Genomic DNA, 13,637 nt, shown 5'->3' with positions numbered 1-13,637 from the left:
AGCACGGAATCCGTAGTGATTGAGGAGAGTTAAAAAAAAAAAAATATATATATATATATAGTTTGTATATATATATTGCTTTAAAGCCTAGAATTCCTTTTGTTGCCTGTTCATATCTCCTTAAGAGAAATCCGATATTTTATTTTCTAGAGCTATGATCAATTGACCATTATCATTGAGTGTACTTTGCGGCTTTGGTGTAGAGGGCAAAATTGCGTGCTCTGCATCGATCTTAGAGTCTTAAGGTCCTTTTTGTGAAAAGAGGGGCTTTTGTTCTTGTTTTCCAGAGTTTAAATACCTAGTGCAAATCGGGGATCTGGGTAATAATATATCATTAGAAAGTTTCGCTCAGTAGTTTTACTGTTTTATTGGGTGTCCTGGTAAAAGCACAGGTCACTGCACTTACATCTCCTTAATATTGAATAATATTGTGTTTTCAGGTATACTCTTTTTTTTTTACGTGATTATATTGTTTGTAGGTCGTGTCTACATGACAAGAAAACAATTACTTTTAGGGACAAGTGAACTAATAAATGTGGGTGCGGGTGTTAGTTTTTCAATGTGGAAATTGGTTCTGCCTTGCAAAATCTTTCATCAGAATGTCTGTTTCAAATAGGTGTGCTCAGTCCCATTGAAGGGAGCCTCATCAAAGCCTCATGACTGGCTGTCAGTGGGAGACACCTGGTCACTTGTCACCATGCCTTACCTCAACCTATGCCCTCCATGTAGACAGATAACTTGGAGGGCGAAAATATTTGGGGCCAAATAATACAGTACAGTTTGGGAACTCTGGCCTCGTGTAGACACGACCATACGTAACAGGGTAAGATGAACTAGTCAAGAAAGGTTCTAAGAAGCTCTTCGGAGCATTATGTGCAATGACTAGTAAACTGAGGCAACAGAGGAGTGAGTGAAAACAAAGCATGAAAAAGAAGGCGAGATGCTAAGCATTTGGTACCATCGTTTATTTACCGGTTTCTCAGAGAAATGGTTCCTCTCCTTTGATCAGAGCTCCTCCTCTAGCTGGAGCAGGGATTTGGAGAGAGGAAAACAGGCCTGGGGGAGGGCAGGGGTGCGGAAGTCTACACCCGGGCTGTCCCGGATCCAGGTCCCTAAAACTACACCCAGGCGTGTTTCCTGCTGCTGGGACGACACTGTCCTTTTCGATGAGTTTGCTCGCTCCCCTTGCTTGTTTGCAGTTACCCCCGGTCAGGCCCTTGGTCTTCCGGAGCAATTTCAATGTATAGTCCATAGCTTCTTATTTAATTCCAAGAAGTTAGGTCACCCCAGAATATCGCTTCAAGCCACTAGATCCCGAGAGTTTCTCCTCTTGTTTTCTCCCGGTAACCCCTCTCCCTACTACCCCCACCCCCACCCCCATCGTATTATGGGGCTATTCAAGCTGAATCTTACTTAAAACTTCCCAGCTCCTCAAAAAGATGAATTCAGGGTAGCAAAGCACAGACTTTTTACGTAAAAGTAGTTTGGAGGTAGCTGTGCTACTTGACACCCCGTCCGAAGTCGGGCTGCACCAGAGATGTGGTGTGTCTCCTTTAGTTGAGGCTTTAAACCCGGAAACCCAATAGTCACACTGGAAACTACAAGATCTTTGTCCATCCCTTGTAAGGGAGAACTGCCGAGAGGCCCGGACGCTGGGTGGGCTTCACGGCCCAAGCTAATGCGGGGTCAGGGTCTCGGCCGCCGTCAGCCTTGGAGAGGCAGCCCCGACTCCCGCCGTGGACCCAAGATGCTGCTTTCTCCTGCAGCCTCCCCCCGGGCCTCCTGCCTCCACCACACAGTCCCACCGAGACCGAGGGAGTTTAAAGCGTGAACCCCCGTGCCCCAGACCGCTACTCTCCGACAGGGGCCAAGGGGGGCCTCGGCTGGAGCGATTTTAGACCTTAATCCTTCAGGTGCCAGAGTGAGACGTTCAGGGTCCTTTCCAGCTTCGGCTGGTGACAACGAAAAATCTCTGGATGAAACAGCCGAGGACCCGTAACAAACATGATCCGTAGACAAGCACACCAGGCCTAGAATAGTCTTTCAGTTGAGTTCAGCGAAACTGACGCTGAAAGTCATGACTTGGCACACGACGCCCTCCGACTAGAATAGCCGCCTGCTGCTGTGGCTCAGTAATACGGAGTGGTTAAAAAGTTTACTGAGTTAACTGGGGTAGATTCCTATATTTCCCCCCAAATAAGGGAACTATTTAAAAGGGCCAAATACTGGCAATTACTGCCTTTTGATGAGAGGTGGAAAGTGGAGATTGTGCTAACGGAACCTATTGGATGGCGGGACACACGTATGAAGTTCTGTAGAAGAAAGGTTGACTAGCTGTCGGCCCCTTGGAATACCCTGAGATGCACCCATGGGAGGGCAGCCACCCTGCGGGTGGCACCAGGGTGCTCCCTAGGTATTTAGGTGCACTGGATAAGGAGCATCCGTAGTTCAGATCACAGTTCTTTTAGTTTCATTACGGAATTCCCCCAGTTTAAAATGTGACTTTTAAGAAACAAACAGGCAAAAGTCAGAAACTTTGGATCCACCTACAATTTATTTGACTGGTTCGATTAATCAGTCAGTTCAGTTAGCCGATAGTTAGGCTGAATGATTTATTTATTTATTTTTTTTCTGACCAGCTCTCTTTCTGAGTTCCTATAATTACGTCTATAGCCCGAGCAACGAAGGACGCTGATTTTGGCTCCAACCTTGGAGTGCCTTTGTTTTAAGGCAGAATTAGAAGCTGGCGTTTGTCCTTTGTATGCGCTCACCTCACTGTGTGAAAGAGAAGCGTGAGACTCGGAGCTGGCAAAATTTGATAAGACCTCGCTGTCCGGAGGTTGTTTTTTTTTTTTCTTTTCTTTTCTTTTTTTTTTTTTTAATTAATAGACTAGTGAACAGCATCTGTCCAGAGTCACGACTATCGTGACATCCGAGAGGCAGCAGCAGATGTAAAGCAGACTGTACCCTTGCTTTCTGTCTTCTCTGTAGTTTGGATGGTGCCCATTATGTGCATAACTAACACTGTTGACTGTATGCTTCCGTGTGACCAAGTGCATGTTGAAAGGAAAGTTACCGTTTGCCCGCTTAAAGTTAAATGTTATGAATTTAAACATGTTCATGTAATGATCAGTTTGTTGAGCATGTGTTCACACCCTGTCACATGATTATTTCCTCTACTCAGAATGCTGCTTACAAACACAACACAGTTAACCTTGGCATGCTGCCCTATGGAGGTATTTCAGCAATGCATGCAGGCAGAAGCATGACTTTAAACTTGCAGACTAAGTCTAAATTTGATCTCCAAGAACTACCTCTCCAGAAAGTAAGTATGGACTGCCTTACATGTGTCAGCATACCAAAGCCGATTAATGTTGTTTGTTCACTTACTGTGTGTAGGCTGTACATACGGCCCCGCTCGGAAGACTCTCCCGAGTCCAAAAAAGCACAAGGGCAAACACCGTAGAGCCCGGGCTCTCAGCCGCTGGGCGAGCACTCGGGCTACGACCACGTTCGGGTCCTGCTTAACGGCTGTGCTTTTTGGATTGAGCAGATCCATGGCTTTTTGAGTTGCTCTACGGCTCATTTTCTCAGGACCCATTTCTTTTCCTTTTATCGTCTGTTCTCCTTTCTTTTGTGTGTGTGTGTAGGTTTGTAAACATACGTTCTTTTGAACTCTTTTGCACATAGCCCCGTCCCCCCTCGCTGATGGTTCTGAGCGCAGAGCTAGGATTAGCGTCGGCCTCGGCGGGGCCCACAGGGACCGAGCCCCACTGGGAAGGGAAGTGGCCGGCGCCCCCCCCCCCCGGGCCCCTGCAGCCCCTGGCTCGGCGGGAGCCCCCCCCCCGGGGGGCAGCACGAGGAGAGCTTGGCGGCCTGGCCAGAGGGCACCTGCCCCCGGACTCCTGCAGGAGGAGGCGCGCAGGCCTCGCGCCCGCACGACACACTGGGAGAGGCCCCCACCGCCAAAGGAGCATTTCGGCTCTTTTCTTCAGGCACAGCTGAGCACGTACATTTTCCCTGTTTCGGTTGGTTGACGCCTCTGTCTTAGTGACGTTCTGATGGCCACCGGTGAGTCGTTTTCCCTCCATGTGTCAGCACGACGACGCGCGTGGTGCGGTCAGGAGCCTGGCCAGGCCGAGGGCCAGGGAGCGGTGCCAGCAGGGCAGGGCCGTGAACACAGCGACGTGCGAGGCCAAGGCCTCAGGCCCGTGTGCCCCAGAGAGCAGCGAAGCCACGGTTAGGGCCAGGCCGCTCCATCGCCGGCTTCCAGGCGGGTGGGCGATGGACAAGCTAACTAACTAACTAACTAACTAACTAAATTAAAAGTCACAAAGTCAAGAACTTTCGAATGCTGTTTCTCCGGTCCCCGGTCCCCTGGGGCGGGACCTGAGGTGGGGGACGAACAGAGGCCTGGCTCCCGGGGGTGCCCGCATCGGTGACACAACCGCTCCTGTGGCCAAACACCAGACTCTCGCCATCGCCGAGCGCAGGACTGGGACACGAATCCAAGGAGGTCCCAGCAGCCAGGACAGGCCAGCACGACCCCCACCCCGGGGCTCCCACCTCTGCCCTCACGGATTCCCACGTCACAGCTCAGAGGCCCCTCGCCCCGAGGGCTTGGCAATTGATAGAAATCCAACCCTTACACCAGAAGGCTGAGTTTCAAACTTCAATTAGCAGCGTAGGGAGATCTTGATGGGGAAGGAGCTGTCGCTTGCACCCCCACATTCTATGGAGAGCCCCTCATTTCGTGTGATGTTTGGCCCCTTTTCCCTCCTCCATCTCTAGGATGATATAGATTCATCCAGAGTCGGAAACGTGATAATGTATTTGAAACACTCTTCCTCAAAGGCCCCAAATATAAATTAGGTTACCTCTGTGTTCCCATATTGATTTCCTGGTCTTGTTTGGGGTGCCCTAGAAAAGGGGTTCATGAACGGTTACCGCAGCTCTAAAATAATCTATGCCAGAAAAATAGTACAGAGTTACACTATTTAGACTTTTCAACCTTTCTCGGTTGGACAGCGATGACCTAAAGGAATCCTCTTTGGAAGCAACCTTCAATTGCAAACCCAATATAACTCAAGTATTGAAAGACTCCATCTCAAGATGAATTATCCTCACTACGTTATTGTCCACACCAGAGAGAGAGACAGAGAGGGAGAGAAAAGAGAAGGCAAGGGAGGAAAAGGGATAGAGACAGGACAATTATTCCACTACCCCTAAAGGATTTTATGGCCCCAAACTATCACTGTAAGCCCTACAAACTTTCAGCGGTAGGCCTGATGTGTCCAGAATGTTCCAGACTCTACTCACTCCCATGGTTTCCACTCTCAGTCTCTGCCCCTTGATCTTCGTGCTCAGACACAGCTCTTCTGCGGAGCTTCTTTAATTCAAAAATCCCTTTGGTTTTTCTGCCAAGTCTTAGAGCAACCGCTTTTAAATTTTTCCTTTCTTGGCTCCACTGACCATTCCTAACAGGCCTTATGGCTGAGGTTCAGTTTCCCTGAACCCGTCTCACCGGGAGAGGGGAGAGGCAAATAATTATTTTCCTTGGGCTTACAAATGCATCAAAACCCATTGCAACATTTTTGTCTTGCTACTTAAGATGATAAAAATTAGCATCAGCAATTTAAGATTTCTTTGCAGTCTCTAAATGCTCGTCAGCCATGAGAACTGCGTTGAAAATACAGAGTAAGAGCAATTGATAAACAAGCGTTTTCAGTAAATAAAATTGATGAAACCGTTCATTCTCCCAAAGAAATATGGGAGCTGTTTTTATTTATAAATTTCCTAAGTGACGGTGCGAGCCACCTCCAGCCCGGGATGTCCCAAGGAATCTAAATAAATATTTTCACGTATCATCACCGGTTCAGCACTGGACATGGGGGGGCAGCTGCTCCTCCAGGAACATTGGGGGGCTGAACCCACACCCTTCCTTCCCCCACGCTCTGCTTGTCAAGCCTCCGCTCTGGCGGTTAAGAGAAAGGAGCACTTTTTCGTATTTTCTGTCCCATGGAGACCGTCGTTCTGCAGGTGTAAACCCAGCCGGGGCGCCTCCGTGACTCCGAGCCCCTCCCCACCTCCGCTTGCGCGGTCTCTGCTAGCTCGGGGCCTCACTCGGCAGATCATTTGGTTTTTCTGGTTTGAGTTTCTATGTAGGTCACCAAACGTACCTAGTCATTTTTTTTTTCCTCAAAAGTTTTAAACAAATTTATCATCCACCTATGAAGGAAATAGCCGTTTGCGAACGAAGATGGAAGAATCTCTACTTCGGTTTGCAAAGTGAATATTTACGTAGATGGAAAGGAAAGGCCCTCCCAGATTTTTCTGGGCTTGGAAGCTCTCTGATTTGTTCCCGTTTATTACACGCCAGGTCAAGTACTGCACACATTTTTCACGGATTACAAGCCACATGTAGGCTTCCTGGGCTGTACACAGTAAATCACGTAGGCGATGGTGATTTTATGAAGCCTGGTAAGATATTAACAGAAAGTCGAGAAATACAACAGAATTATTTTAACATTTAATTTCCTTTCATGTTTTCATTCATTGATGTTTATTCTAATTTCCTAAAAACTTTAATAGTACTTGTAACCAGAACATTTAAGATACAGAAGTCAACGATCAAATCATAACATTATTGGCATTTTCCACCTATTCTTTATTTATTCATTCATTTATTCATTTATCATTTATTCGCTGCCTCTCCAAAAAGCATCTAAGGCGACTTTCTATGACATTATGAATGGTTCCGTGTGCTTCTTCGGATGTGTTCTGTTGTAATGGAGCTTAGTTATTGTCTTGAAGTTGTATGTCATTAGATGGAAATATAATATCGTAAAATGTCAGTTCAAATTGCCATTTTTATTAACCAGATTAATGGTAGAATAAATATTTTGCCAGAAGTACAAAGACTAGGATTTATTGAGAATCTACTGTGCACCTGGTACCATTAGGTACTTTAAACACGGTTCTTCACGCCCACCTCACGAGGAGAGGTGTCCTGTGCATCGTACAGGCCCGGAGCCTGCGTCCTGCTCCGTTGTCGCAGCCCGCACCTCCCGGGGTCGTGGTCTAGGGAGAGCCTGAGCCTGGCTCTGCTGGACGCCCAGCTACGAGGCCTGGCCCCTTCAGGGAACACCACTCCTCGTAGTCGATAGCGCCCTCTCAGATACTTATTATCTCACATCGTCTTCACAATCACCCAGAAAAATAGATTCTGTGGGATGAAGAGAAGAAAACACAGCAGGCCACGTTAACCAAGCCAGGACCCAGCGTGACCCCCATCAGGCCCCGTGTGCCGCAGGTGGCAGGGCGTAATGAATGCTCATGCTGACCCCCGCACCTCAACACCCACCCGCATCTCCTCGGCACTCGTATGACCGAGAAACATGCTCGAGGGCGGCCAAAGGCCAAAGGCCAAAGACCGTGAGCACAAGAAAGTCACAGGTTAAGTCATTGTTGCTCCCGCAACCCAGAGACGAGTGGGGCTGGGGAAGAAACCCCAGTAGAGTGGGGTCGCTTCCATCTCCCCCATGCTGGAGGAGCTGACACCTTGTTTTACTTGTTCCTTCCTAACTCCCACCACCATCGTATCACAGCGCAGCGCCCGCTGCTTATTGGCATATTGCAACAGGCACTAGTATAAATCACACTTCCAGGGGCAGGGGAGTTGAAATTATGGAAATATATGTATAAATCATCTTTTCATAGAATTTTGCCTGGAAGAAAATGGCCTTGCTATGTGTTTTATTAGTTGATACACTATCTTTTTGGATTAGAGAAATTGGGATAGAAATGTGTGCACCTAAATTATCTTAAAATTTCTTCTGCCCTTTCTTACTGCATCTATGCAGATGACTCAGGGTCAAATAGTAGCAACGTTTGCTATGCATTTATTCACCCTAATCTCAAAGGTTACTTACTTAATTCCATTTTTTTTTCCACCGAAAGCAAAGCAAGATTTATGCGGCACCTTGGGGCAACTTCTGCCTGTAGTTTCTATTGATTCTGCTGCATTTATTATTGGCTACCTATCACTCAAGAAAGATTCACTTATCCTTCTAATTATGAAAAAAAACCTCCAACCTGTAAATCCACATAAGTCCTCATGGACAATGGCTAAAATTACCAAAATAATAACGTTAGGACTCGTACAGATGAAATAGTGAAATGCTGGTTTAAAAATCATCTAAATGTTACATTACAACCTTCAGATTGAACCCTTGAAATCATAATCATTTATAATGAAATTTGGCATACCTTTGTCTTCGTAATACCTATTTTTTAAAAAATATATGCAGAAAATGAATAACCATAATTTTCACTAGAAATACTTCAGGGAAAATTGTTTTTCAGACACTTTTGAATCCATGGTAATGCCTTTCGTGAACTATATGCCAATTACTAAGCAAGACAGATCCTTGAGTTCTTAAGGCCTACATCCCAAGACCTTTGCAATGTGCCAAATGCTAATACCCCTCTCGTATAACTTCTCCAGCTTTATGTACTACGTATATTTGCCAAGCATTCGGTGCACCCATTAATTAGCTAACCAAAGCAAAACCACTGGACTCGCTAAGCCCATTTATTCATAGATGTGACTCCTACACCTACACAGACTCACATATGGACACACGTAAGCACACGCATGCACACACTCACACACGTGGCATATATGTCACAGATATTCATGCACATTTATGTCTCAGCAAAATTAGAAATTACTTCTTCCAGTAGTCCCTCATGGTCATTCCCAATGGTCAAAAACGTAAATGTTAAATCTACAAATGTCCACAGTCATTTCCAGGACTGTATTCCTTCAGCAAAACTAGCATTCGTGTATTTCTTAACAAATATAATTTCTGATTTTTCATAAATCATAGTGACCATTTTCTCTATGATTTTAAACTATTTAAAGGCCTACAGAATTTCTTTTTTGGGGGGTATATTTTTCAGTTGTTCCTTTTAATCCCTTATAGAATTTTAACAACTGAGCAACTGCATCTATGTACAGTTCAGTAGCACTTTATCTAAAGTACAGTTTTTTTTGTAAATAGCTATACATTTTTTGAGACAGACCGTGAACCCATTTGTATAATTCTCTTTTGGACCACCCCAACCCCAGCATTAATAAACGGCTTTCACAGTCTTTCTATTTCTCCAAACTTAAGCTCCCAGGGCGCCTCACTTATTAAAAACAAACAGGCCACAGCACTCTTGAAATGAAGAAAGGAAATTGCTTTCAGGAAGTTGTTTTAATTTTGATGTCTAGTGAAAGGATTTTTTTCATGTGTCTGCATGTTTATGTTTTCTCTGACCCCTGTGATGTAGAATCGGTGTGGTTGCTAATTCTAATTTTAGAAAGAGAAAGATTGATTCCTAAACCAGTGAAGAGCCTACACCATCATGATATCAGGATTTTTGACTAAAGGGTTTTCACGTTTGTTTGTTTTTTTAACACCAGAAAGAATTCTGCAATTCTCAGTTGTTCCCTGTGACTGGGAGTCACATCTGGGCAGCAGAAGCAAGACTAGTGCAGGAAATAGGGGAGGAGAGGAGGATGCTATGGAGGGGAAAAAAAGAAAAAAGATAACTGCACTACATTTTGGCCACTTCTCAAAAATAGATTTTGCACACACACCTAGCAAGATGAACACATTCATTATCCTACTTCACTGGCAAAGAAATAAAGCCAGAATGACATGGATATTAGTTTAAACCATCAATTTAAACCAAAAATAAACAAAAGAGCACTTGCCAGTAGTGCTGACCCTAAATACTTATATTTTAACTGCTTAATTTTAATGATTTCACTTGTCATATTTTAATGTCCAGAAAAATTGTATACGGGCATGTGCAAACATGTTCATTTGAAAAAGGAAAAGACTAAGAAATTAATACTTGAACACAGACAGCCATTGAGTAGCTATCTGTTTTTTTTTTTTTCAAGTAGTATGTACTTTAAATGTGTTACCTACATGGGATTTTTCAAACAAACACAAGTGAATTCATTCCTAACTAACCTTGATGCTTCGATGCACTACTTTAATTCTCTTTTTTTCACACTTCTGATAGACCCATGAGAAAGGAGTTTATATGACCAAAGTACAAGAAGAAAATTGAGTTACCTCCTTACTTTTCATTATATCCATGAGACCTTAGGAGAACTTCATCTAGGGTCATAATCTTATTTTAAAACAGTTCCAAGCAATCCCTTTTTATAAATGCATGCAGTCAGAATGCAGATTGGATGGTTAAATAATTGTTTTAAAAAAAAAAAAAAAAAAACGACTAGGACCACTCTGTGTAACCAGATGAGGGCTGCCAAGCAGCTCAACTGTGCCACGTTGTGACGAGAATGGCCCAGTTCTCCCCTCCTGGGGTTGGGCAGCTCCTCACACAGAAGAGCTGCACATACACCCTCCAACCAGGCTTTATTTATCCATAGGGACCCTTCAAAACATATACAGGAAATGGTGTAGGAAACACTGAGCGTAATTTCTCACCCACATAAGAATTCCCCAGGAAATCAAGGAGTGCCTGGATAGCCTGTAGGTTAGGGCAGGAGAAAGTCTTTCAGAAAAGTTGATCTGCTTCCACAGGAAAAACAGACTAGTACTGTATCCCTCCGCTGGAAGCTGTCTTTCTGGTGGTGTGTAATCAATCCCTTGCTATTACTTAGATCAGACCAGGGAGCCCACCCCAGTATCTAATATTAATAACAATAAAGGGGGTATTATTATTTACTAAAAGTAATAAGCAGTAAATCCGCTAAAATATATGACGACTTTAAACTTTAAAGCACAAATGATCTATATAAATAAATTCAGAATCAAAACAGTCATTTATTTATGCTGCGATTCTAATAGCACAGTATTTTTTTATGTTCCTCTCATATTTCCCTAAAAGCGATTCTGTAGGTAATGTCATAGAACCATAAATCTACACTATGCTACTATTAACACTGTTTTGGATTAGTGTGCAAAGCATGTTCTACCAGAATCCGTACAGCCTTATAAAATTTGTTTAAGTTGTGGTTGGAATATTGAAAGTTATATACTATGCATTAGATGGTTTCAGCTTATATTCTAAATGGTAAGATCATACTAAAGAAATGAATTGAGCAGGTTTTAAATGTTGTGATTTTAAAGAATTGGTTGATGTTATTCTGATTATATTTTTTTATTCAGGTACTGTAAATAATCTAAACTTTTCTTTAAAATTCAGTAAATAACTCTAAGGTGGTTATTTTAATTGAATTTCTCACTGCGTCCAAAAGCTGTCAATTTAGAATTCTTATGGAGTAAATAGTGTATAATAATACTTCCAGTTCAGGATATTTGTTTTGCTGCAATTAAGCAAAATTAATCTTATCATAGTCACTAGGGACTCTTTTCAGAAAACTATGATAAACTTCTATTACATCACTAAAGAATGCCATACCATTTTCGCAATAGACCCCGTCCCAGCAAAGCAACATTTTAGACAATGGACAAGAAGATGTATCTCCTAGTGGCCAATGGAATCCTTATCCTCTTGGGAGGCGGGATGTACCTCCGGACACCATTACTAAAAAGGTAACCAATTTCAAATTAATGACACAACCCATGAAACCTGTGCATCCATTGTAATATGTAATCCATATCTTGTGTCTTAGCATCATTTCTAATTTTGTAATAAATTTAGGCTAAATATTATCCCACTATAGGGAGTCTAGTTAACTATAGGTACATCGAAAAGAGTGAGAAATGAACACTCCCAAATGTTCAGAGTTGGGAACAAATTTTTGCAGACAATATCCTGCCACCTCTCTGCAGGTACTATCACCTCTTACCAGTGCCGGGCTCCCACCTTCAAAGTGCAAGTACAGGAATGACACTCTTTAGCTCAGCAGTATGGTGTGTAGCCAGTTTGTGTAAAATGAAATTTGACTAGAAAAGGTTGATTGACCATTTTTAAAGTCACAGCAGCTCATTCACCCATTCATTCAATAAATCCTTATTGAGCAACTGTATGTACTCAGCTATGTATTGAGCGCTTGCTAGATACTGGGGAACAAAAATGAGTAAGATGGTGTCTTACCTTGAAGACCTTTTAGTCTACTGAGGTAGCCTAAGTGATAAGTAGGTAATTATAATACCACCTATTAAATTGCCGTGAAGGGAATGAAAAGCACAAGATGATCGCAACATATATGAGGAACAAGGGATGGGTATTCCAGAATATATTTTTTTAAACTCATGTAATCAATAAGAAAAGACATACAACACAATACAAAAGAATGGTAAAATACAAGGGGAGTTGGAATAGTAAATAAATATTTTAAAAAACTAAATATTTTTGGCAACCAGAAATGCAAGAATAAAGATGCTATTTTATACCTATTAATCACAAAAGTCAAGTCTGAAAAATGTAAGTTGTTTGCAAGTATAGGAGCAATGGAAACCATTTTATGGTTCTTATAGGAATAAAAAGCACAATCACTTTGGTATCAAATTATCTTACAAAGCTGAACATGCACATACCCTACATTCCAACAATTACCCTCGTGAGGTATTATTCAAGACACTTGTAATGTTTACAACAGTAGAACACTGGAAAAACCCAAATGCCCAGCACCAGGAAAGCATGTAAATAAACTCTGTTATTCACAAAGAAGAGTATTTTATAGCAGTGAAAATTAGTTAATCATAATTATGATAATGTGTATAAACTTTAGAAACATAATTTGAGTAAAAAACAAGTTTCAGAAGATGGAACACATCAAAACTCATATTTATAAATCTCAAAAACAAGCAAAACTAAAAATATATTGTTTAGGCATAAGTACATGAGTCAGAAAACTATTTTTATAAGGGAATGGTTAACGAAATTTATGATTGTGGTTATTTCTGAAGGGAAGGCTGGGGTAGGATCAGGGAGGAAACTTGCATTATTCTTGCTACTGTCTTGTTTCCTAAGCCGAATTGTGGCTCTTACATTTAGTTCTTAAGTACACAAGTGTTTATTTTGTAATTGTGCTTCATAACTTACATGTATAATCGTATACTTTACTTGTAATCTAGGTGATGATTTTCCTCCTGATGACTACTTTCCACTGCTTTTTTTAAAAAAATGCATATTAACTATCAAATTATTTTACCTAAAATTATTTATTGAATGATCATATTTGTATGTGTTACACATGTTATTAGTCTACCTCTTGGGCAGTATTAAGCATAGCAGAAAAACATAACAGTGTGATTAATGCTATAAAGCTGGGATATAGGGTTCTGAGAGTATCTGGAAAGGGCACCTTTTTAGTAAAGAAACTGAAGTAAGTTGAGAGGAGTGGTGTAAAATAAGGCGGGAAGGTAAACAGAAGTTTGATCACACTGCACTTTATTCTGAAGGAAAGGAGAAGGGGATCATTGAAGTGTTTTAAACAGGGGAAAGCCAAGATTAAATTTTCATTTAAAGAACACTCTGATAGCTTTACAGAGAAGGAGTTGTAGAAAGGCATTGGAACCAGGTAAAAAGCTTCTTTTGTGATCTACGGTGGTTGGGAGCGAAATGCATAGATTCAGTATCTTCTTCAAAGGCGAGCCAATATGATATTGTGATTGACTGGACGTGGGATAGAGGAGATA

General features: G+C 42.4%; 1 protein-coding gene and 1 long non-coding RNA gene across 17 annotated transcripts in view; one reads left to right on the top strand and one right to left on the bottom strand.

Annotated features, from left to right (window-relative positions):
• The window catches only part of LRRC7 (leucine rich repeat containing 7), a 492,235-nt gene that overhangs the window by 415,572 nt on the left and 63,026 nt on the right, over positions 1 to 13,637 (top strand). For 4 of the 7 annotated variants that reach the window (XM_038541686.1, XM_038541682.1, XM_038541683.1 and 1 more), the window contains 2 exons: positions 3,185 to 3,325; positions 11,466 to 11,585. The exons of 1 other annotated variant lie outside the window; for it this stretch is intronic. In XM_038541686.1, coding sequence (XP_038397614.1) covers positions 3,185 to 3,325; positions 11,466 to 11,585 — 261 coding nt within the window. The remainder of the gene's footprint in view (positions 1 to 3,184; positions 3,326 to 11,465; positions 11,586 to 13,637) is intronic. 2 more of the 7 variants (XR_005361438.1, XM_038541684.1) reach the window with 1 other exon arrangement.
• The window catches only part of LOC102156099, an 81,115-nt gene continuing 73,237 nt past the window's right edge, over positions 5,760 to 13,637 (bottom strand). For 3 of the 10 annotated variants that reach the window (XR_005361450.1, XR_005361447.1, XR_005361445.1), the window contains one exon: positions 5,761 to 7,225. This is a non-coding gene — a long non-coding RNA (uncharacterized LOC102156099). Of the gene's footprint in view, positions 7,226 to 13,637 lie in introns of all 10 variants that reach the window. The other 7 variants (XR_005361448.1, XR_005361449.1, XR_005361446.1 and 4 more) reach the window with 5 other exon arrangements.

The sequence above is a fragment of the Canis lupus genome, chromosome 6 (genome assembly GCF_011100685.1).
Source record: "Canis lupus familiaris isolate Mischka breed German Shepherd chromosome 6, alternate assembly UU_Cfam_GSD_1.0, whole genome shotgun sequence".
Lineage (NCBI taxonomy): Eukaryota > Metazoa > Chordata > Mammalia > Carnivora > Canidae > Canis > Canis lupus.
Note: the sequence above shows the minus strand (reverse complement) of the source record. Positions and strands in the feature narration are given on the sequence as shown.